This window comes from Pleurodeles waltl, chromosome 3_1, assembly GCF_031143425.1.
Source record: "Pleurodeles waltl isolate 20211129_DDA chromosome 3_1, aPleWal1.hap1.20221129, whole genome shotgun sequence".
Taxonomy (NCBI): Eukaryota; Metazoa; Chordata; class Amphibia; order Caudata; family Salamandridae; genus Pleurodeles; species Pleurodeles waltl.
Window position 1 is genome coordinate 708,911,401 of NC_090440.1, and position 25,681 is coordinate 708,937,081.

A 25,681-nucleotide genomic window follows, 5' to 3' on the forward strand; every position below is an offset into this window, starting at 1 on the left:
TTCAATTGCAGTGTCCACTTCTGGGCCAAACAATTGCTGTTCATTGAACGGCATATTGAGCACGGCCTGTTGTATCTCCGGTTTGAAGCCGGATGTGCACAACCATGCGTGCCTCCTTATTGTTACAGCAGTATTTATTGTTCTTGCAGCTGTATCTGCTGCATCCATAGAAGAACGGATTTGGTTGTTGGATATATTCTGTCCCTCTTCAACCACTTGTTTTGCCCGTTTCTGGAATTCTTTGGGGAGGTGCTCGATGAGATGCTGCATCTCGTCCCAATGGGCTCTGTCATATCGCGCTAGGAGTGCTTGCTAGTTGGCGATGCGCCACTGATTTGCAGCTTGTGCTGCAATCCTTTTCCCCGCTGCATCAAACTTGTGGCTTTCCTTGTCAGGAGATGGTGCGTCGCCTGATGTGTGCGAGTTGGCTCTTTTACGAGCTGCTCCTACGACAACTGAATCTGGTGTCAGTTGTGATGTAATAAAAGCAGGGTCTGTGGGGGGTGCCTTGTATTTCTTCTCCACCCTTGGAGTTATTGCTCTGCTTTTAACTGGCTCCTTAAAAATTTGTTTAGCGTGCCTTAGCATTCCCGGGAGCATAGGAAGGCTTTGATAATTGCTATGGGTGGAGGACAGGGTGTTAAAGAGGAAGTCATCCTCGATAGGCTCTGAATGTAGCGATACATTATGAAACTCTGCTGCCCTAGCTACCACCTGTGCATATGCCGTACTGTCCTCAGGTGGTGAGGGCTTAGTGGGGTACGACTCAGGGCTATTGTCCGATACTGGAGCGTCATAGAGATCCCATGCGTCCTGATCATCTTGGCTCATGGTGGTATGAGCTGGTGATTGTGGCGGAGTCTGTGCCGGCGATATATGAGTTGCCGGTGGTGGAGAGGGTGGTGGAGTTACCTTCTTTACCACTTTTGCTTGTGGTGTCTTGTCTTGTTGTTGGAATGAAAATGTCACTTACCCAGTGTACATCTGTTCGTGGCATCAGTCGCTGTAGATTCGCATGTTTTGCATAGCTCGCCATCTGGTGTTGGGCCGGAGTGTTACAAGTTGTTTTTCTTCGAAGAAGTCTTTCGAGTCACGGGACTGAGTGACTCCTCCTTTTGTCTCCATTGCGCATGGGCGTCGACTCCATCTTCGATTGTTTTTCCCCGCAGAGGGTGAGGTAGGAGTTGAATTGTAGTAATAGTGCCCATGCAATGGAGTGACTAAGTATGTACCTATTTAAGGTTGAGATGATACATATAGAAATAGTTGAAGGTAACTTCCAAACTGCTACAGGCTCCCGGGGAGGCGGGTGGGCACATGCGAATCTACAGCGACTGATGCCACGAACAGATGTACACTGGGTAAGTGACATTTTCAGTTCGATGGCATCTGTCGCTGTAGATACGCATGTTTTGCATAGACTAGTAAGCAGTTATCTCCCCAAAAGCGGTGGCTCAGCCTGTAGGAGTGGAAGTAGTTTGAAATAATGTTCTTAATACGGCTTGACCTACTGTGGCTTGTTGTGCGGATAACACATCTACACAGTAGTGCTTGGTGAATGTGTGAGGCGTAGACCATGTGGCTGCCTTACATATTTCTTGCATTGGGATGTTTCCTAGAAAGGCCATGGTAGCACCTTTCTTTCTGGTTGAGTGTGCCCTTGGTGTAATGGGCAGCTGTTGTTTAGCTTTAAGGTAGCAGATTTGGATGCATTTAACTATCCATCTGGCTATACCTTGTTTTGATATTGGGTTTCCTGCATGAGGTTTTTGAAATGCAATAAATAGTTGTTTAGTCTTTCTGATGTTCTTTGTTCTGTCAATGTAATACATTAATGCTCTTTTGACATCTAATGTATGTAGTGCCCTTTCAGCTACGGTATCTGGCTGTGGAAAGAACACTGGAAGTTCCACTGTTTGATTTAGATGGAACGGTGAAATAACCTTTGGCAAAAATTTAGGATTAGTCCTTAGGACGACCTTATTCTTGTGTAGTTGTATAAAAGGTTCTTGTATTGTAAACGCCTGAATCTCGCTTACTCTTCTTAGGGAAGTAATGGCGATGAGAAATGCAACCTTCCAGGTTAGGATCTGTATTTCGCAGGAGTGCATGGGTTCAAAAGGTGGACCCATAAGTCTAGTTAGGACAACATTTAGGTTCCATGAAGGAACAGGTGGTGTTCTTGGTGGTATAATTCTCCTAAGGCCCTCCATGAATGCTTTAATGACTGGTATCTTATATAGGGAAGTTGAATAGGTAGTCTGCAGGTATGCAGATATTGCTGCAAGGTGTATTTTAATGGAAGAGAAAGCCAGGTTAGATTTTTGTAAGTGAAGCAAGTAACCCACTACATGTTCTGGAGTTGTGTGTAATGGTTGTATTTGATTAATATGGCAGTAGCAAACAAAATTCTTCCATTTACTTGCATAGCAGTGCCTGGTGGATGGCCTTCTGGCTTACTTTATGACTTCCATACATTCTTGGGTAAGTTGTAAGTGCCCGAATTCTAGGATCTCAGGAGCCAGATTGCTAGATTCAGTGATGCTGGATCTGGGTGTCTGATCTTTTGGTTGTGTTGTGTCAACAGATCTGGCCTGTTGGGCAATTTGATGTAGGGTACTACTGATAGGTCTAGCAGCGTTGTGTACCAGGGTTGCCTTGCCCAAGTTGGTGCTATTAATATGAGTTTGAGTTTGTTTTGACTGAGTTTGTTTACCAGGTAAGGAAGGAGAGGGAGAGGAGGAAAAGCGTAAGCAAATATCCCTGACCAGTTCATCCATAGGGCATTGCCTTGGGACTGTTTGTGTGGGTATCTGGATGCGAAGTTTTGGCATTTTGCGTTCTCCTTTGTCGCAAACAAGTCTATTTGAGGTGTTCCCCAGAGTTTGAAATAGGTGTTCAGAATTTGGGGGTGAATTTCCCATTCGTGGACCTGTTGGTGATCTCGAGAGAGGTTGTCTGCGAGTTGATTTTGGATCCCTGGTATAAATTGTGCTATTAGGCGAATTTGGTTGTGAATTGCCCAACGCCAAATTTTTTGTGCTAGCAGGCTTAACTGCGTGGAGTGTGTCCCCCCTTGCTTGTTTAGATAATACATTGTTGTCATGTTGTCTGTCTTGACGAGAATGTATTTGTGAACTATTATTGGTTGGAAAGCTTTTAGTGCTTGAAAAACTGCTAGAAGTTCTAGGTGATTTATATGCAGTTTTGTTTGATGTACGTTCCATTGTCCTTGTATGCTGTGTTGATCGAGGTGTGCTCCCCACCCTGTCATGGAAGCATCTGTTGTTATTACGTATTGTGGCACTGGGTCTTGGAAAGGCCGCCCTTTGTTTAAATTTATGTTGTTCCACCACAGAAGCGAGAGGTAAGTTTGGCGGTCTATTAACACCAGATCTAGAAGATGACCCTGTGCTTGAGACCACTGTGATGCTAGGCACTGTTGTAAGGGCCTCATGTGCAGTCTTGCGTTTGGGACAATGGCTATGCATGAAGACATCATGCCTAGGAGTTGTAATATCATCTTTGCTTGTATCTTTTGTGTTGGATACATGCGTTGTATGATGGTGTTGAAATTTTGAATTCTTTGGGGACTTGGAGTGGCTACTCCTTTTGTTGTGTCTATTATGGCTCCTAGGTATTGTTGTACCTTGCACGGCAGAATGTTGGATTTCGTGAAGTTGACGGTGAACCCTAGTTTGAAGAGGGTTTGTATGATCTGATTTGTGTGATTTGAGCACTCTATTAACGAATGGGCCTTGATTAGCCAGTCGTCTAGATATGGGAACACATGTATTTGCTGCCTTCTGATGTGTGCAGCGACTACCGCTAGACATTTGGTAAAGACTCTTGGTGCGGTTGTTAATCCGAAAGGCAGTACCTTGAATTGGTAATGTATTCCTTTGAATACAAACCTTAGGTATTTCCTGTGCGATGGGTGTATTGGTATATGGAAATACGCGTCCTTGAGGTCTAAAGTTGACATGTAGTCGTGTAGTTTTAGCAATGGTAATACTTCTTGTAGTGTGACCATGTGAAAGTGGTCTGATTTGATGAATGTGTTCACTATTCTGAGGTCTAGGATTGGTCTCAGCGTTTTGTCCTTCTTTGGTATCAGAAAGTACAGTGAGTAAACTCCTGTGTTTATTTGTGTGTTTGGCACTAATTCGATTGCATTCTTTTGCAATAGTGCCTGCACTTCTATCTCCAGGAGATTGGAATGATGTTTTGTCAAATTTTGTGCTTTTGGTGGTATGTTTGGAGGGAATTGTAGAAATTCTATGCAATAACCATGTTGGATAATTGCTAGAACCCAAGTGTCTGTAGTGATTTCCTCCCATGCTTTGTAATAATGACTTATTCTTCCCCCCACTGGTGCTGTGTGGAGGGGGTGAGTGACATGTGAGTCACTGCTTAGTAGTAGGTGTTTTGGGGCTTTGAAATTTTCCTCTATTCCTAGGGAATTGCCCTCCTCTATATTGTCCCCGAAAACCTCCTCTGTACTGTCCCTGGTAACTGGACGGTGTTGCCTGTGAGGTGCTGGCTTGTGTGCTCTGACCCCGAAACCCCCCTCTAAAGGGTGTTTTACGGAATGTGCTGTAATTCCCTCTGCTCTGCGGGGAGTAGAGTGCGCCCATGGCTTTAGCAGTGTCCGTGTCTTTTTTGAGTTTCTCAATCGCTGTGTCCACTTCTGGACCGAACAGTTCTTTTTCGTTAAAAGGCATATTGAGAACTGCTTGCTGAATCTCTGGTTTAAATCCAGACGTTCGGAGCCATGCATGCCTTCTGATAGTTACAGATGTATTAATTGTCCGTGCAGCTGTATCTGCAGCGTCCATGGAGGAGCGGATTTGGTTGTTGGAAATGGTCTGTCCCTCCTCAACCACTTGTTTTGCCCTATTTTGTAGGTCCTTGGGCAGATGGTCAATGAGATGTTGCATCTCATCCCAATGGGCTCTGTCATAGCGCGCAAGTAGTGCCTGGGAGTTAGCGATGCGCCACTGGTTTGCAGCTTGTGCTGCGACTCTTTTACCAGCTGCATCGAACTTGCGGCTTTCTTTATCTGGGGGTGGTGCATCTCCAGATGTGTGGGAGTTGGCCCTTTTCCTAGCTGCTCCTACAACGACAGAGTCTGGTGGCAGCTGTGTAGTGATGAAAGCCGGGTCTGTAGGAGGCGCCTTATACTTTTTTTCCACTCTTGGTGTGATTGCCCTACTTTTGACCGGCTCCTTAAAGATTTCTTTTGCGTGCCGGAGCATACCAGGGAGCATAGGCAGGCTTTGGTAGGAGCTGTGGGTGGAGGAGAGTGTGTTGAATAAAAAGTAATCCTCGACCTGTTCTGAGTGGAGGCTTACATTGTGAAATTGTGCTGCTCTAGCCACCACTTGAGAATACGCAGTGCTGTCCTCTGGTGGAGATGGCTTCGTAGGGTATGCCTCCGGACTGTTATCTGACACTGGGGCGTCGTATAAGTCCCATGCGTCTTGATCCTGGTCACCCTGGCTCATGGTGGTGTGAGCTGGGGAATGTGATGGAGTTTGTGCTGGTGAGACGTTAATCACAGGTGGAGGAGAGGGTGGTGGGGTAACTTTTTTCACCACTTTTGTTTGTGGTGTTTGTTCAGTTTGGAACTCCAATCTTCTCTTTCTTCTAATAGGGGGAAGGGTGCTTATTTTTCCTGTCCCCTGCTGTATGAAAATACGCTTTTGCGTATGGTCTACATCCGTTGAGTGTAGTTCTTCCTCAAACCTATGCTTTTGCATTTGGGAGGTTAGCGAGTGCTCTTCTGTATAAGAGCCTGAAACTGGGTCGGTTGCAGTTTGTTTTGGCACCGAAACCCTGTCTGCATCTTTTTTCGGCTCCGAGGTGACTTTTTTCTTTTTCGGGCCGAAACCTCTTGGCGTCGATCTTCTTCGGTGCCGCTGTCTCGGCGTCGAGCCGTGTCTACACCGGCATCTCGGTGTCGATGCTTGTCTCCAGCACTTTCTCGGTCCCGAGAAGGCTGCGTGCCGGTGTCTCGACCGGAGTCGGACGATCTCGGCACTGTTTGGGCCTTTTTCGGTGCCGACGGTCGGTCACCGAATTTATGGGTCGAGCCATGGCCTGGTGGCAGTGGCGTCCCCTGGGCCTTGTAAATCTTCTTCTGAGTGGTTTTCGACGTCCTACTCACGGTTTGTGTATCGTCGAATCCTTCGGAGTCCGATTCTTGGATCGAAAAGGTTCCCTCCTCTTCTTGTTCCTCGAACTCCCGGTGGGCTGTCGGCGCGGACGCCATCTGAAGTCTTCTGGCTCGACGGTCTCGGAGAGTTTTTCGGGACCGGAACGCACAACAGGCCTCGCAGGTGTCTTCACTGTGCTCAGGTGACAGGCACAGGTTGCAGACCAAGTGTTGGTCTGTATAGGGGTATTTATTGTGGCATTTGGGACAGAAACGGAACGGGGTCCGTTCCATCGGCGTTCTTCTGCACGCGGTCGGGCCGACCAGGCCCCGACGGGGGATCGAAAAAATTACCCCGAAGGGCACCGGAGCTCTTCGATCTTAGACGCGGTGTTGAATCTAACTACGCCGACCCCGAACGCAACAATACCGACGAAAATCTTCCGAAATTAGCTATCTTTCCGTTCCGAAACTCGGAGCGACAGGAACACGTCCGAACCCGATGGCGGAAAAAAAACAAACGAAGATGGAGTCGACGCCCATGCGCAATGGAGACAAAAGGAGGAGTCACTCGGTCCCGTGACTCGAAAGACTTCTTCGAAGAAAAACAACTTGTAACACTCCGGCCCAACACCAGATGGCGAGCTATGCAAAACATGCGTATCTACAGCGACAGATGCCATCGAACATCTAGTTTCCTTTTTCTTCTGATTGGGGGAAGAGTGCTGATCTTCCCTGTACCACTTTGTATAAAGATCCGCTTTTGCGTGTGATCTACATCTGTTGTTTGTAATTCCTCCTCAAATCTGTGTCTTTGTAGTTGGGAGGACAGTGATTGTTCCTCTGAGTAGGAACTGGCTTTCGGTTCGGTTGCTGGGCGTTTTGGCACCGAAACGTGTCTTTTGTTGTTTTCGGCTCCGACGAGATCTTTCTCTTTTTTGGTGTCGTACCCTCTCTGTGTCGACCATCTTCGGTGCCGCTATCTCTGTGCCGAGCAGCTTCGGTACCGCTGTCTCTGTGCCGAGCAGCTTCGGTGCCGCTGTCTCGGTGTCGACCCTTTTGTGCGGCACTTTCTCGGTCCCGAGATTGCTGCGTGCCTGTGTCTCGACCTGAGTCGGACGATCTCGGCACCAGCTCGCCCTTTTTCGGTGCCGATGGACGGTCACCTACTTTATGGGTTGAGCCATGGCCTGTTGGCAGTGGCGTCCCCTGGGCTTTGTCTGTTTTTTCGTGTGTTCTTTCTTTCAACGTCTTACTCACGGTTGGTTGCTCGTCGACGTCGAATTCTTCGGAATCCGAATCGCGGATGGAGAAAGTTTCTTCTTCTTCTTCCTCCTCGAACCCTTGTTGTCCTGTCGGCGTGGAAGCCATCTGCAACCTCCTGGCTCTTCGGTCCCTGAGAGTTTTTCTCGACCGAAACGCGTGACAGGCCTCACACGACTCTTCCTTGTGCTCGGGGGACAGGCACAAGTTACAGACCAAATGTTGGTCTGTATAAGGATATTTACTGTGGCATTTAGGACAGAATCGGAACGGAGTCCGTTCCATCAGTCTCGATGTTGCACGCGGTTGGGCCGACCAGGCCCCGACGGGGGATCGAAAATACCCCGAAGGGTTACCGGAGCTCTTTAAGTCTCGGTGTCGATTTGCCCTAACTATCCCGATACCGAACGAAACAATACCGACGAATTTTCCGTTGATTCTGACTAACTTTCCGACCCGAAACACGGAGCGAAAAGGAACACGTCTGAACCCGATGGCGGAAAAAAAACAATCTAAGATGGAGTCGACGCCCATGCGCAATGGAACCGAAGTGGGAGGAGTCCCTCGGTCTCGTGACTCGAAAAGACTTCTTCGAAGAAAAACAACTTGTAACACTCCGACCCAACACCAGACGGCAGACTATGCACAGCATGTGTATCTGCAGCTACACATGCCACCGAACACCACAGTTCCCTGCCCTATCTGGCATTTGGATGCCTTGGTAGAGAGGCCTGCTGATTGCAGAGCCTTCAAAACCTTCTTCAGGTGGACCAGGTGATCCTGCCAGTTGGAGCTAAAGACAGCAATATCGTCAAGATAAGCTGCACTAAAGGACTCCAAGCCAGCAAGGACTTGATTCACCAACCTTTGGAAGGTGGCAGGGGCATTCTTTAAACCAAAGGGCATAACAGTGAACTGATAATGCCCATCAGGTGTGGAGAATGCTGTCTTTTCTTTTGCTCCAGGGGCCATTTTGATTTGCCAGTACCCTGCTGTTAAGTCAAAGGTACTTAAGAATTTGGCAGCCCCTAATTTATCAATCAGCTCATCAGCTCTAGGAATGGGATGGGCATCTGTCTTGGTGACAGAATTAAGACCTCTGTAGTCCACACAAAACCTCATCTCCCTCTTTCCATCTTTGGTGTGAGGTTTGGGGACTAAGACCACTGGGCTAGCCCAGGGGCTGTCAGAGTGCTCAATTACTCCCAATTCCAGCATCTTGTGGACTTCCACCTTGATGCTCTCCTTAACTTGATCAGACTGTCTGAAGATTTTGTTTTTGACAGGCATGCTGTCTCCTGTGTCCACATCATGGGTACACAGGTGTGTCTGACCAGGGGTTAAGGAAAAGAGCTCAGCAAACTGCTGCAGGACCTTCCTACAGTCAGATTGCTGTTGGCCAGAGAGGGTGTCTGAATAGATCACTCCATCTACTGAGCCATCTTTAGGGTTTGATGAGAGGAGATCAGGGAGAGGTTCACTCTCAGCTTCCTGGTCCTCATCTGTTACCATCAACAGATTCACATCAGCCCTATCATGGAACAGTTTTAGGCGGTTTACATGGATCACCCTCTTGGGGCTCCTGCTGGTGCCTAGGTCCACCAGGTAGGTGACCTGATTTTTCTTTTCCAGGATTGGGTAAGGGCCACTCCATCTGTCCTGAAGTGCCCTGGGAGCCACAGGCTCCAAAACCCAGACTTTCTGCCCTGGTTGGAACTCAACCATTGCAGCCTTTTGGTCATACCAAAACTTCTGGAGCTGTTGGCTGGCCTCAAGGTTTTTACTTGCCTTTTCCATGTACTTTGCCATCCTTGAGTGAAGGCCAAGTACATAGTCCACTATGTCTTGTTTAGGCTCATGAAGAGGTCTCTCCCAGCCTTCGTTAACAAGAGCAAGTGGTCCCCTTACAGGGTGGCCAAACAGAAGTTCAAAGGGTGAGACCCCTACTCCCTTCTGAGGCACCTCTCTGTAAGCGAAAAGCAGACATGGCAGGAGGACATCCCATCTCCTTTTGAGTTTTTCTGGGAGCCCCATGATCATGCCCTTTAATGTCTTGTTGAATCTCTCAACAAGGCCATTAGTTTGTGGATGATATGGTGTAGTGAACTTATAAGTCACTCCACACTCATTCCACATGTGTTTCAGGTATGCTGACATGAAGTTGGTACCCCTGTCAGACACCACCTCCTTAGGGAAGCCCACTCTGGTAAAGATACCAATGAGGGCCTTGGCTACTGCAGGGGCAGTAGTCGACCTAAGGGGAATAGCTTCAGGATACCTAGTAGCATGATCCACTACTACTAGGATATACATATTTCCTGAGGCTGTGGGAGGTTCAGGTGGACCCACTATGTCCACACCCACTCTTTCAAAGGGGACCCCCACCACTGGAAGTGGAATGAGGGGGGCCTTTGGATGTCCACCTGTCTTACCACTGGCTTGACAGGTGGTACAGGAGATGCAAAACTCCTTAACCTTCTGGGACATGTTGGGCCAGTAGAAGTGGTTCACTGACCTCTCCCACGTCTTGGTTTGTCCCAAATGCCCAGCAAGGGGGAATATCATGGGCTAAGGTCAGAATAAACTCTCTGAACTCCTAAGGCACTACCACTCTCCTAGTGGCACCAGGTTTGGGATCTCTTGCCTCAGTGTACAGGAGTCCATCTTCCCAATAGACCCTATGTGTTCCAGTTTTCTTGCCTTTGGACTCTTCAGCAGCTTGCTGCCTAAGGCCTTCAAGAGAGGGACAGGTTTCTTGCCCCTTACACAACTCTTCTCTTGAGGGTCCCCCTGGGCCCAAGAGCTCAACCTGATAAGGTTCCAGCTCCATAGGCTCAGTTTCCTCAGAGAGCAGAACTTCTTCCTGAGAAGAGATTTTCTCTTTTTGGTGTTGTGTTGCAGCTGGTTTCCCAGCTGTCTTTCCTTTTCTCTTGGTAGGCTGGGCCTTTCTTCCAGACTCCAGCTCTACTTTTTCACCCTGTGCCTTGCACTGTGCCCTTGTCTTAACACACACCAGTTCAGGGATACCCAGCATGGCTGCATGGGTTTTCAGTTCTACCTCAGCCCATGCTGAGGACTCCAGGTCATTTCCAAGCAAACAGTCTACTGGGATATTTGAGGAGACCACCACCTGTTTCAGGCCATTGACCCCTCCCCACTCTAAAGTTACCATAGCCATGGGATGGACTTTAGTCTGATTGTCAGCGTTGGTGACTGGATAAGTTTGTCCAGCCAGGTATTGGCCAGGGGAAACCAGTTTCTCTGTCACCATAGTGACACTGGCACCTGTATCCCTCAGGCCCTCTACACTTGTCCCATTAATTAAGAGCTGCTGCCTGTATTTTTGCATGTTAGGGGGCCAGGCAGCCAGTGTGGCTAAATCCACCCCACCCTCGGAGACTAATGTAGCTTCAGTGTGACACCTGATTTGCTCTGGGCACACTGTTGATCCCACTTGGAGACTAGCCATTCCAGTGTTAGCTGGAGTGGAGTTTGAAGTGGTATTTTTCTTGGGACAGGCCTTGTCTCCAGTTTGGTGTCCAGACTGACTACAGCTACGACACCAGGCCTTTTTGGGATCAAAGTTTTTACCCTTGTACCCAGAATTGTTTTGTGAAGAGGCTCTGGGCCCACCCTCCTGTGCAGGTTTTTGGGGGCCTGTAGAAGACTCTTTACTATTTTTGTTTTTGGCTGTCTCACCACCCTTCCCCTGGGGAGGTTTTGTGACCCCTTTCTTTTGGTCACCCCCTGTGGAAGTTTTGGACACCCTAGTCTTGACCCAATGGTCCGCCTTCTTTCCCAATTCTTGGGGAGAAATTGGTCCTAGGTCTACCAGATGCTGATGCAATTTATCATTGAAACAATTACTTAATAGGTGTTTTTTCACAAATAAATTGTACAGCACATCATAATTACTTACACCACTGCCTTGAATCCAACCATCTAGTGTTTTTACTGAGTAGTCTACAAAGTTAACCCAGGTCTGGCTCGAGGATTTTTGAGCCCCCCTGAATCTAATCCTATACTCCTCAGTGGGGAATCCAAAGCCCTCAATCAGGGTACCCTTCATGAGGTCATAAGATTCTGCATCTTTTCCAGAGAGTGTGAGGAGTCTATCCCTGCACTTTCCTGTGAACATTTCCCAAAGGAGAGCACCCCAGTGAGATTTGTTCACTTTCCTGGTTACACAAGCCCTCTCAAAAGCTGTGAACCATTTGGTGATGTCATCACCATCTTCATATTTAGTTACAATCCCTTTAGGGATTTTCAACATGTCAGGAGAATCTCTGACCCTATTTAAGTTGCTGCCACCATTGATGGGTCCTAGGCCCATCTCTTGTCTTTCCCTTTATATGGCTAGGATCTGTCTTTCCAAAGCCAATCTTTTGGCCATCCTGGCTAACTGGATGTCCTCTTCACTGGAGTTATCCTCAGTGATTTCAGAGAGGTTGGTCCCTCCTGTGAGGGAGCCAGCATCTCTGACTATTATGCTTGGAGTCAGGGCTTGAGAGGCCCTGTCCTCCCTAGATAGGACTGGTAGGGGGGAATCACCCTCCAAGTCACTATCATCATCCTCTGTGTTGCCATCCTCAGAGGGGTTGGCCTTTTCAAACTCTGCCAACAGCTCCTGGAGCTGTAGTTTGGAAGGTCTGGGGCCCATTGCTATTTTCTTTATTTTACAGAGTGACCTTAGCTCCCTCATCTTAAGATGGAGGTAAGGTGTGGTGTCGAGTTCCACCACATTCACATCTGTACTAGACATTACACTTCTAAAAGTTGGAATACTTTTTAAGAATCTAAAAACTAGTTCTAGAATCTAATTCAAACTTTTGCCAAACTTTTAAACTCTAAAAGAAATGCTAACAGGGACTAACACAAGGCCCTAGCAGGACTTTAAAGAATTTAGAAAAATTTCAAATTGCAAAAATCAATTTCTAATGACAATTTTTGGAATTTGTCGTGTGATCAGGTATTGGCTGAGTAGTCCAGCAAATGCAAAGTCTTGTACCCCACCGCTGATCCACCAATGTAGGAAGTTGGCTCTGTATGCACTATTTCAAAGTAAGGAATAGTATGCACAGAGTCCAAGGGTTACCCTTAGAGGTAAGATAGTGGCAAAAAAGAGATAATACTAATGCTCTATTTTGTGGTAGTGTGGTCGAGCAGTAGGCTTATCAAAGGAGTAGTGTTAAGCATTTGTTGTACATACACACAGGCAATAAATGAGGAACACACACTCAGAGACAAATCCAGCCAATAGGTTTTGTTATAGAAAAATATATTTTCTTAGTTTATTTTAAGAACCACAGGTTCAAATTCTACATGTAATATCTCATTTGAAATGTATTGCAGGTAAGTACTTTAGGAACTTTGAATAATTACAGTAGCATATATACTTTTCACATAAAACACAAATAGCTGTTTTAAAAGTGGACACAGTGCAATTTTCACAGTTCCTGGGGGAGGTAAAGTATTGTTAGTTTTAGCAGGTAAGTAAATTACCTACAGGTTTCAGTTTTGGGTCCAAGGTAGCCCACCGTTGGGGGTTCAGAGCAACCCCAAAGTTACCACACCAGCAGCTCAGGGCCGGTCAGGTGCAGAGGTCAAAGAGGTGCCCAAAACACATAGGCTTCAATGGAGAGAAGGGGGTGCCCCGGTTCCAGTCTGCCAGCAGGTAAGTACTCGCGTCTTCGGAGGGCAGACCAGGGGGGTTTTGTAGGGCACCGGGGGGACACAAGTCCACACAGAAAGTACACCCTCAGCAGCGCGGGGGCGGCCGAGTGCAGTGTGCAAACAAGCGTCGGGTTCTCTGTAGATTTCAATGGGAGACCAAGGGGTCTCTTCAGAGGTGCAGGCAGGCAAGGGGGGGGCTCCTCGGGGTAGCCACCACCTAGGCAAGGGAGAGGGCCTCCTGGGGGTCACTCCTGCACTGAAGTTCCGTTCCTTCAGGTGCTGGGGGCTGCGGGTGCAGGGTCTTTTCCAGCCGTCGGGATTTTAGAGTCAGGCAGTCGCGGTCAGGGGGAGCCTCGGGATTCCCTCTGCAGGCGTCGCTGTGGGGGATCATGGGGGACAACTTTGGTTACTCACGGTCTCGGAGTCGCCGGAGGGTCCTCCCTGAGGTGTTGGTTCTCCACCAGTCGAGTCGGGGTCGCCGGGTGCAGTGTTGCAAGTCTCACGCTTCTTGCGGGGATTTGCAGGGGTCTTTAAATCTGCTCCTCTGTAACAAAGTTGCAGTCTTTTTGGAACAGTGCCGCTGTCCTCGGGAGTTTCTTGTCTTTCTTGAAGCAGGGCAGTCCTCTGAGGATTCAGAGGTCGCTGGTCCTTGGGAAAGCGTCGCTGGAGCAGGTTTCTTTGGAAGGCAGGAGACAGGCTGGTAGGACTGGGGCCAAAGCAGTTGGTGTCTTCTTTCTTCTTCTGCAGGGGTTTTCAGCTCAGCAGTCCTCTTCTTCTTGTAAGTTGCAGGAATCTAAATTCTTAGGTTCAGGGAAGCCCTTAAATACTAAATTTAAGGGCGTGTTTAGGTCTGGGGGGTTAGTAGCCAATGGCTACTAGCCCTGAGGGTGGGTACACCCTCTTTGTGCCTCCTCCCAAGGGGAGGGGGTCACATCTCTAATCCTATTGGGGGAATCCTCCATCTGCAAGATGGAGGATTTCTAAAAGTTAGAGTCACTTCAGCTCAGGACACCTTAGGGGCTGTCCTGACTGGCCAGTGACTCCTCCTTGTTATTCTCATTATTTCCTCCGGCCTTGCCGCCAAAAGTGGGGGCCGTGGCCGGAGGGGGCGGGCAACTCCACTAGCTGGAGTGTCCTGCGGTGCTGGAACAAAGGGGTGAGCCTTTGAGGCTCACCGCCAGGTGTTACAGCTCCTGCCTGGGGGAGGTGTTAGCATCTCCACCCAGTGCAGGCTTTGTTACTGGCCTCAGAGTGACAAAGGCACTCTCCCCATGGGGCCAGAAACATGTCTCTAGTGTGGCAGGCTGCTGGAACCAGTCAGCCTACACAGATAGTCGGTTAAGGTTTCAGGGGGCACCTCTAAGGTGCCCTCTGGGGTGTATTTCACAATAAAATGTACACTGGCATCATTGTGCATTTATTGTGCTGAGAAGTTCGATACCAAACTTCCCAGTTTTCAGTGTAGCCATTATGGTGCTGTGGAGTTCGTGTTTGACAAACTCCCAGACCATATACTCTTATGGCTACCCTGCACTTACAATGTCTAAGGTTTGGCTTAGACACTGTAGGGGCACAGTGCTCCTGCACTGGTGCCCTCACCTATGGTATAGTGCACTCTGCCTTAGGGCTGTAAGGCCTGCTATAGGGGTGACTTATCTATACTTGCATAGGCAGTGAGAGGCTGGCATGGCACCCTGAGGGGAGTGCCAGGTCGACTTACTCATTTTGTTCTCACCAGCATACACAAGCTGGCAAGCAATGTGTCTGTGCTGAGTGAGGGGTCTCCAGGGTGACATAAGACATGCTGCAGCCCTTATAGACCTTCCCTGGCTTCAGGGCCTTTGGTACCAGAGGTACCAGTTACAAGGGACTTACCCGGATGCCAGGGTGTGCCAATTGTGGATACAAAAGTACAGGTTAGGGAAAGAACACTGGTGCTGGGGCCTGGTTAGCAGGCCTCAGCACACTTTCAATTCAAAACATAGCATCAGCAAAGGCAAAAAGTCAGGGGGTAACCATGCCAAGGAGGCATTTCCTTACAAGCCCCTAAAAAAATAAATTGTTTCCTCTCCTTTTCCCAGATGCCAACTAGTCTGCCTAAACAATGGGGCTGCTCCTCTCCCACATGCTTCCCATTTGCTCTTCAAAGGAGGCATCAGCTTTGTACTCACCTTTTGGGTTGTGTAGCTCTATGCAGGAGGAAGGTAACATCTTTCCAGTGCAGGTCCCTATTGTATTCTTTCCTGGGAGGCATTAGCACATCTCAATAAGTGCAGAAAGCTGTGTTAGGCTCATGCTTCTTGTGTAAACATTAAGGGCGCAGGAAACTTAAGGCACCAAAGCGCCAACACTGTAAAAGTTGCACACCATTACTTGTTACATTATTTTCAACTTGTGAATTAATTCGGGGATAATGTAAAGAGTTGCTTGATACCTTGATACCATTCAGAGGTAGCACAGAGAAGATGTCTGTATGTAACCCTGTACTTGCCAATGGGGAAACCAAGTCCCTCTAGAGTAAAAACAACAGTTTTACATTTTTACTGCCACAAAATACATGTTCTGCCTGTGAACTATGCTGCACCCTGCCTTAGGGAACGGTAGGCCTGACTTGGGGTGACTTACACATACTGAGGCGGGAGGTTTGGCTTTACCTTTGATTTAAATGGCAAAGTCAGGTTTAGCAGTTAAAAACTGCTCTTCCAGTCTGCAATGGTGGACTGGGAGATTTGTTTTACCTGTGTCACACACAGGATGACACAACCACTACTGCAAACCCTGTGGTGACTAACTTACACTTCCTGGGTACCATTTACAAGGGACTTACAGTTAAGTTAGCCTATGCCAATTGGGTGTAGCCAATGTAAGACACACGTTTTTGGGTCATGGCACTGCAGGCCTCAGTGCACTCTCAGAGCCGATAATCAGTCCAAAAACTTAGGGGTGACCATACAAAAAGAAGCATTTTGTTACAGTGACTACATGAAAACATTCTGATTGAATTAATTTATTCAATGGTCTTTGATCGAGGATGGGTCTTACGGTACTATCTTTTTTGGGAATCATGAAGTAGAGAGAGTACACCCTAACCCTGCTGGGCTGGATGCACTGGCTCTATAGAGCCCTATAGTAAAAAGGCTTTTACTTCTTCTTCTAGCAAGTTGGCTGAACTCAGTAGATGACGACAAGGCAGTATATTTTGAAAGAGAGTGAGGAATTCACTGTAGTATCCTGCTTAACAAATGGATAGGTCCCACTGGTCTGATGTAAAGTTTTACCACTGTGGCAGGTGTGAGGAAATGAGGTGTATTATATGCTGTGGTATTGCAACCTCACTGTGAATACATTTACCAACCCCTTTAGGTCCAGTAGGTTTTGTCTGTAAAACCCTCAGCTCAACCCTGGGTAGCTTTGGCACTGAGCAGCAAGGCTTACACAGAAGACCAAGTGTTAGGCAATTAACCAGCACCAAAAATAACTGAAGAAATCCGACACTAGTTTATAAACAACAGGCTGTATTGTTATAAGAATTTAGACACTAGATCGAAAAAGGGTGAAGGATTCTGTTTCCCTCGTTTGTTGAGGTAGAGCATGGTGGTTGTGTTGCCCATTTGGATCAATACAGCTTGAGTAGTGCTTGGAAAGCCTTTTGGGCTCGGTAAACTGTTTATATCTTCAGGTGTCACTCCATAACCCTCATAATTTCAAGGTTCCTGTATGTGCTCCCCAACCATTGTGGGTACATCCGTCATTACGCTCTCACCTTTTCTCTTCCTGCTGGCCATACTGGATCATGAAGACATCCACAGCAGGGAGAAGAAATGAGATCCAGTGGACATCTTAGACGCAGCTTGATTACCTGGACTTTGCAGATGACCTGGCCCTACTCTCCCATACCCATCAGCAGATGCAAGAGAAATCCGGCAATATGGCAGCCTCGTCAGGACAACGTGTGTTGTGTCATGATGTCTGCTGTGTGTGGAGTGTGGGAGACCGCAGTGTGCAGTGATGAGCATGAACTGGAAAGTAAATGCAGTTGGTAGTGTGTGTATATCAGTGAGGATGTGGGCGTTATTACATGTGTAGATGGGTATTTTAGTTTGTGTGATCTGGATATGTGAAGTGTTGCAGAGAAAAGGGTGCTGATATCTTACATAAAGGCCACTGGTTCTGGCTCTTGGCCACTCCCTTACCAAAAGGGTGTTGCTTGTGCCTTTGCCCTCCCTTTGCATAGGGAGAGAACCCCTAATGTGTGGCCATACTGTGTGGGATTAGGTCACGTAATCTCTGACTGTATGGTATAATTTGAGGGTGCTTCTAAGCGCCATGGGTCTCAGTTGTTTCTTTAAATTAACAAGCATGGCAGACACTCCTTGCAGATATCTTGAGTAGCTGGCCTGAGAAGCAACAGAAAGGTAATGTGACCTCCACTGTGCCCATTGGAATCGGACATGCTTCGACGGACCTTAGGGCCTTTATTAGACTTGGAACTTGCTGCAGGCCTCTCATTGGCTGTCCGAGGGAGGGCAGGCGGCGTGAAATTGAAAGTATCAGAATCACCATAAGAGTGAATTTATCTAAATTACATTCTTGCTCTTTTCTCCTTCATATCTGGTTGAGAATATGATTTCAGGGTCCTACAAATGACGGCATGTAGATACAGCATAGTCTTGACCAGATTTCTGGCCAGACTTTAAACAAAAAAATGCCCTAGGATGTCTTGATATAAATGACTACCTACTATATCTACAATATGTACTATATCTACAATATCTAGGATGTATTGTTTCTTTGATGTTAAGGGTCAAACAATTACAAGTAATATTTTTCTGACGTAGTGGGACAGTTTCAGCTAGAATTTCTGAGTAGGAGCCTTATGATGGAACACCTGGAGCACATTCATCTCATGAGTTTGATGCAACATAGTCAGAGCTGGTGGAATGAAAGAGACTGTGCAGTCTTTGCAAGCCTGTACACTGGCATGCCCGAAAATGTCATGACTTTGTATCAATCTGCAAAACTTTGAGTGTTAAAGTTCGATAACACATTGTAAATTGATATGTAATCATCAGTGCACAAAGTATATTAAGGGATGTTTGCTGTTCTATAAATAATCCCAATCTTTAAATTGCACAGCCCATGAGTCATCAGAAGATTCAAGCACAAGCCTTGTAACCTCCCACACCTGCATACAGACCACCAGAATGCAGCAAACTGAGGAAACACGCAAGAGTCCTCCTTGCCCTGGACAATACCTCAGCAAGGTCTCTGGGTGATCTGTGAAGTCAAACACTGTATTTGAACAATTGTGAGCAGTCAGACTGAAGGCCCAGAACGTGCGCTTGCATTTCACTTATAGCAGACTGGGAGACGCAGGCACGTATACATCATACCCCCTCCCCCGCAATCGGCCCTCTTTCCTCCACAATATGCTTCCTTACCGACTCTCTGAGCTGGTGGAATGCCACGGGAGCCCTGAGTGTTAGCAGATGGACCCAAATGGCGCATTGGGGGTCGTGGACCACTCTGCCGCATCGTGTTCGGCATGCCCTGGAATCCACCTGTAAGACAGCGGTGCACAGGTCATGATTACGGCAACGAAAAAGGGAGGAGTTTTCCAAATAAAATAAACTTCCCTTGTTCTCGTTGTTCACAACCATCCAAAAGCAAATCACTCCCAACCCACCAAAGCAACCGTTACTCTTGCTCCAATCATGCTTCCTCTCCACGATTCTAGTATTGCTCTGCTTCCACTATCACTCCACTTACAGCAGGAGCTCCATTTAAAGTATTACTCCACTTTCAACACTGCTCAGCTTCCATTAAAGCTCTACCTCCAATATGGACCATGTTCACGCTAAGGGCAGCCTATGGCAAAGGAGCTCAAGAATTAAGTCTTTCTAGGAGGCAAATGAAAAGCTCATCATTTTTAAACAAATTATTTTGTTTGCAGTGATTAATATACTATTTGGGGAAAAATAAATGCATTAGCTGCTTATGTCGAAAGAGTATTTTCAGATCAATGAGTGCACTTGATGCAAATAATAAGCATATGTTGTGCGAAAAATAATTGTAATTTATACATCCTAACTTGTATACAGTAGTATGATAAAATGAGTGCATTATTTTATGTGACTACTAGAACGAGTCATAAGTGTTACATACAGCCTTCCTTTTTGTGCAGCACACTTCATTGGTGCACTGCACAGTTGTTCCAGACAGATGCAAGTGTATGTGTGCATTTAAATTAAGACGTTCTTGTATTACCATTTTGCTACTTTATTATCAAGTTACATTGTAAAATGCATTTTAGGGACTACTTTAACCAATTCCATTTTAATTTCCTCTAGTATCTTTTCCTGTAAAGTCACTTCCTGTGATGTTATTGATGGCAGAACGAGGCTTCAGTTTACTCATCACTTGATTTCCTCAAATGTGGCTTGCTGACCCAGGGATTGGCAAAAAACTGCAACTCCTATTTAACACAAAAAGTTTGGGCACTCCTGGTCCAGGAGCTACAAACCAGTTTGGTGTTGCTCGATTTTCTAGTCCTGAAGGTGCTATGCACTTCAGTGTTTCGATGTGTATCTCTATTAAGTGTGTAGAATATTTTCACGTATCTGTAAGTAAACTGCTTTTCTTTTATAGGTTGAGAAATACCTGGTAAGTGTTAATACTCATCTACCAGCGTACACTGTTTCTGAGTGTCTATGCCTCATCACCTCCTAGAGTAAAATCTTTGATTGCTCAACCCTCCTAGCCTGAGTGAAGTGCTTAAAGAGAGTGCTCGTTCATTCAGCTGGAGGGCAATCATACTGTGGGCCCAGGACACAAGAGGTAAACAGAATTTAGTACCAACTATCACCTCGTGCTTGTAGATCGAATCAGATGTTCTAGGATGGAATGTTTCAGCACATTAAAGAAATACACATTATTGAATTTTGAAGACACCTTATCAATTTCCAACATGATCTTTGTTGCACGTTTTACATGCCAAGTATGTTCATGCTCAGCTCGTGCACTTAGAGCCGGAGTCGACCTTGGCTTCGATCTCCTGGATAATTTTTCTACGGGACAAGAAAGGTGTACGAGACTTACCAGCAAAAGTCTCTAGTTGTTCTAGTCAATATCCCCGTTAGCCAGTTGCAAATGGTGCAAACTGTTTAAACCTAAACCTTGCAGAATAGGGGAGGTGTTTCAAATTTGGACTACCTAAGATAGTTTGAAAAACAACAGATTTTCTACTGTTTAAAAAACACATGAAAATAATAATGAAAATGTCACTTACCCAGTGTACATCTGTTCGTGGCATCAGTCGCTGGAGATTCACATGTTCTGCATAGCTCGCCATCTGGTGTTGGGTCGGAGTGTTACAAGTTGTTTTTCTTCGAAGAAGTCTTTCGAGTCACGGGACCGAGTGACTCCTCCTTCTGTCTCCATTGCGCATGGGCGTCGACTCCATCTTCGATTGTTTTCCCCGCAGAGGGTGAGGTAGGAGTTGTGTTGTAGTAATAGTGCCCATGCAATGGAGTGACTAAGTATGTACCTATTTAAGGTTAAAATAATATATATACAAATGTACAAAGTTGAAGCTAACTTCCAAACTGCTACAGGCTCCCGGGGAGGTGGGTGGACACATGTGAATCTCCAGCGACTGATGCCACGAACAGATGTACACTGGGTAAGTGACATTTTCAGTTCGATGGCATCTGTCGCTGTAGATACACATGTTCTGCATAGACTAGTAAGCAGTTATCTCCCCAAAAGCGGTGGCTCAGCCTGTAGGACTGGAAGTGGTTTGAAATAATGTTCTTAACACGGCTTGACCTACTGTGGCTTGCTGTGCGGATAACACGTCTACACAGTAGTGCTTGGTGAACGTGTGTGGCGTAGACCATGTGGCTGCCTTACATATTTCTTGCATTGGGATGTTTCCTAGAAAGGCCATGGTAGCACCTTTTTTTCTGGTTGAGTGTGCCCTTGGTGTAATGGGCAGTTGTCGTTTTGCTTTAAGGTAGCAGATTTGGATGCATTTAACTATCCATCTGGCTATACCTTGTTTTGATATTGGGTTTCCTGCATGAGGTTTTTGGAATGCAATAAATAGTTGTTTAGTCTTTCTGATGTTTTTCGTTCTGTCAATGTAGTACATTAATGCTCTTTTGACATCTAATGTATGTAGTGCCCTCTCAGCTACGGAATCTGGCTGTGGGAAAAACACTGGTAGTTCCACTGTTTGATTTAGGTGGAACGGTGAAATAACCTTTGGTAAAAATTTAGGATTAGTCCTTAGGACGACTTTATTTTTGTGTAGTTGTATAAAAGGTTCTTGTATTGTAAACGCCTGAATTTCGCTTACTCTTCTTAGAGATGTAATGGCGATGAGAAATGCAACCTTCCAGGTTAGGAATGAAAATGTCACTTACCCAGTGTACATCTGTTCGTGGCATCAGTCGCTGTAGATTTGCATGTTTTGCATAGCTCGCCATCTGGTGTTGGGCCGGAGTGTTACAAGTTGTTTTTCTTCGAAGAAGTCTTTCGAGTCACAAGACTGAGTGACTCCTCCTTTTGTCTCCATTGCGCATGGGCGTCGACTCCATCTTCGATTGTTTTTCCCCGCAGAGGGTGAGGTAGGAGTTGAATTGTAGTAATAGTGCCCATGCAATGGAGTGACTAAGTATGTACCTATTTAAGGTTGAGATGATACATATACAAATAGTTGAAGGTAACTTCCAAACTGCTACAGGCTCCCGGGGAGGCGGGTGGGCACATGCGAATCTACAGCGACTGATGCCACGAACAGATGTACACTGGGTAAGTGACATTTTCAGTTCGATGGCATCTGTCGCTGTAGATATGCATGTTTTGCATAGACTAGTAAGCAGTTATCTCCCCAAAAGCGGTGGCTCAGCCTGTAGGAGTGGAAGTAGTTTGAAATAATGTTCTTAATACGGCTTGACCTACTGTGGCTTGTTGTGCGGATAACACATCTACACAGTAGTGCTTGGTGAATGTGTGAGGCGTAGACCATGTGGCTGCCTTACATATTTCTTGCATTGGGATGTTTCCTAGAAAGGCCATGGTAGCACCTTTCTTTCTGGTTGAGTGTGCCCTTGGTGTAATGGGCAGCTGTCGTTTAGCTTTAAGGTAGCAGATTTGGATGCATTTAACTATCCATCTGGCTATACCTTGTTTTGATATTGGGTTTCCTGCATGAGGTTTTTGAAATGCAATAAATAGTTGTTTAGTCTTTCTGATGTTCTTTGTTCTGTCAATGTAATACATTAATGCTCTTTTGACATCTAATGTATGTAGTGCCCTTTCAGCTACGGTATCTGGCTGTGGAAAGAACACTGGAAGTTCCACTGTTTGATTTAGATGGAACGGTGAAATAACCTTTGGCAAAAATTTAGGATTAGTCCTTAGGACGACCTTATTCTTGTGTAGTTGTATAAAAGGTTCTTGTATTGTAAACGCCTGAATCTCGCTTACTCTTCTTAGGGAAGTAATGGCGATGAGAAATGCAACCTTCCAGGTTAGGATCTGTATTTCGCAGGAGTGCATGGGTTCAAAAGGTGGACCCATAAGTCTAGTTAGGACAACATTTAGGTTCTATGAAGGAACAGGTGGTGTTCTTGGTGGTATAATTCTCCTAAGGCCCTCCATGAATGCTTTAATGACTGGTATCTTATATAGGGAAGTTGAATAGGTAGTCTGCAGGTATGCAGATATTGCTGCAAGGTGTATTTTAATGGAAGAGAAAGCCAGGTTAGATTTTTGTAAGTGAAGCAAGTAACCCACTACATGTTCTGGAGTTGTGTGTAATGGTTGTATTTGATTAATATGGCAGTAGCAAACAAACCTCTTCTATTTACTTGCATAGCAGTGCCTGGTGGATGGCCTTCTGGCTTGCTTTATGACTTCCATACATTCTTGGGTAAGTTGTAAGTGCCCGAATTCTAGGATCTCAGGAGCCAGATTGCTAGATTCAGCGATGCTGGATCTGGGTGTCTGATCTTTTGGTTGTGTTGTGTCAACAGATCTGGCCTGTTGGGCAATTTGATGTAGGGTACTACTGATAGGTCTAGCAGCGTTGTGTACCAGGGTTGCCTTGCCCAAGTTGGTGCTATTGATATGAGTTTGAGTTTGTTTTGACTGAGTTTGTTTACCAGGTAAGGAAGGAGAGGGAGAGGAGGAAAAGCGTAAGCAAATATCCCTGACCAGTTCATCCATAGGGCATTGCCTTGGGACTGTTTGTGTGGGTATCTGGATGCGAAGTTTTGGCATTTTGCGTTCTCCTTCGTCGCAAACAAGTCTATTTGAGGTGTTCCCCAGAGTTTGAAATAGGTGTTCAGAATTTGGGGGTGAATTTCCCATTTGTGGACCTGTTGGTGATCTCGAGAGAGGTTGTCTGCGAGTTGATTTTGGATCCCTGGTATAAATTGTGCTATTAGGCGAATTTGGTTGTGAATTGCCCAACGCCAATTTTTTTGTGCTAGCAGGCTTAACTGCGTGGAGTGTGTCCCCCCTTGCTTGTTTAGATAATACATTGTTGTCATGTTGTCTGTCTTGACGAGAATGTATTTGTGAACTATTATTGGTTGGAAAGCTTTTAGTGCTTGGAAAAACTGCTAGAAGTTCTAGGTGATTTATATGCAGTTTTGTTTGATGTACGTTCCATTGTCCTTGTATGCTGTGTTGATCGAGGTGTGCTCCCCACCCTGTCATGGAAGCATCTGTTGTTATTACGTATTGTGGCACTGGGTCTTGGAAAGGCCGCCCTTTGTTTAAATTTATGTTGTTCCACCACAGAAGCGAGAGGTAAGTTTGGCGGTCTATTAACACCAGATCTAGAAGATGACCCTGTGCTTGAGACCACTGTGATGCTAGGCACTGTTGTAAGGGCCTCATGTGCAGTCTTGCGTTTGGGACAATGGCTATGCATGAAGACATCATGCCTAGGAGTTGTAATATCATCTTTGCTTGTATCTTTTGTGTTGGATACATGCGTTGTATGATGGTGTTGAAAATTTTGAATTCTTTGGGGACTTGGAGTGGCTACTCCTTTTGTTGTGTCTATTATGGCTCCTAGGTATTGTTGTACCTTGCACGGCAGAATGTTGGATTTCGTGAAGTTGACGGTGAACCCTAGTTTGAAGAGGGTTTGTATGATCTGATTTGTGTGATTTGAGCACTCTATTAACGAATGGGCCTTGATTAGCCAGTCGTCTAGATATGGGAACACATGTATTTGTTGCCTTCTGATGTGTGCAGCGACTACCGCTAGACATTTGGTAAAGACTCTTGGTGCGGTTGTTAATCCGAAAGGCAGTACCTTGAATTGGTAATGTATTCCTTTGAATACAAACCTTAGGTATTTCCTGTGCGATGGGTGTATTGGTATATGGAAATACGCGTCCTTGAGGTCTAAAGTTGACATGTAGTCGTGTAGCTTTAGCAATGGTAATACTTCTTGTAGTGTGACCATGTGAAAGTGGTCTGATTTGATGAATGTGTTCACTATTCTGAGGTCTAGGATTGGTCTCAGCGTTTTGTCCTTCTTTGGTATCAGAAAGTACAGTGAGTAAACTCCTGTGTTTATTTGTGTCTTTGGCACTAATTCGATTGCATTCTTTTGCAATAGTGCCTGCACTTCTATCTCCAGGAGATTGGAATGATGTTTTGTCAAATTTTGTGCTTTTGGTGGTATGTTTGGAGGGAATTATAGAAATTCTATGCAATAACCATGTTGGATAATTGCTAGAACCCAAGTGTCTGTAGTGATTTCTTCCCATGCTTTGTAATAATGACTTATTCTTCCCCCCACTGGTGTTGTGTGGAGGGGGTGAGTGACATGTGAGTCACTGCTTAGTAGTAGGTGTTTTGGGGCTTTGAAATTTTCCTCAATTCCTAGGGAATTGCCCTCCTCTATATTGTCCCCGAAAACCTCCTCTGTACGGTCCCTGGTAACTGGACGGTGTTGCCTGTGAGGTGCTGGCTTGTGTGCTCTGACCCCGAAACCCCCCTCTAAAGGGTGTTTTACGGAATGTGCTGTAATTCCCTCTGCTCTGCGGGGAGTAGAGTGCGCCCATGGCTTTAGCAGTGTCCGTGTCTTTTTTGAGTTTCTCAATCGCTATGTCCACTTCTGGACCGAACAGTTCTTTTTCGTTAAAAGGCATATTGAGAACTGCTTGCTGAATCTCTGGTTTAAATCCAGACGTTCGGAGCCATGCATGCCTTCTGATAGTTACAGATGTATTAATTGTCCGTGCAGCTGTATCTGCAGCGTCCATGGAGGAGCGGATTTGGTTGTTGGAAATGGTCTGTCCCTCCTCAACCACTTGTTTTGCCCTATTTTGTAGGTCCTTGGGCAGATGGTCAATGAGATGTTGCATATCATCCCAATGGGCTCTGTCATAGCGCGCAAGTAGTGCCTGGGAGTTAGCGATGCGCCACTGGTTTGCAGCTTGTGCTGCGACTCTTTTACCAGCTGCATCGAACTTGCGGCTTTCTTTATCTGGGGGTGGTGCATCTCCAGATGTGTGGGAGTTGGCCCTTTTCCTAGCTGCTCCTACAACGACAGAGTCT

The 25,681-nt window shown here is 46.2% G+C and overlaps 1 protein-coding gene across 2 annotated transcripts in view; it reads right to left on the minus strand.

The window, feature by feature from the left end:
* Nucleotides 1-25,681, minus strand: part of PABPC4 (poly(A) binding protein cytoplasmic 4) — a 196,504-nt gene that overhangs the window by 90,849 nt on the left and 79,974 nt on the right. For both annotated transcript variants that reach the window (XM_069223417.1, XM_069223418.1), the window contains exon 10: nt 18,535-18,654. In XM_069223417.1, coding sequence (XP_069079518.1) covers nt 18,535-18,654 — 120 coding nt within the window. The remainder of the gene's footprint in view (nt 1-18,534; nt 18,655-25,681) is intronic.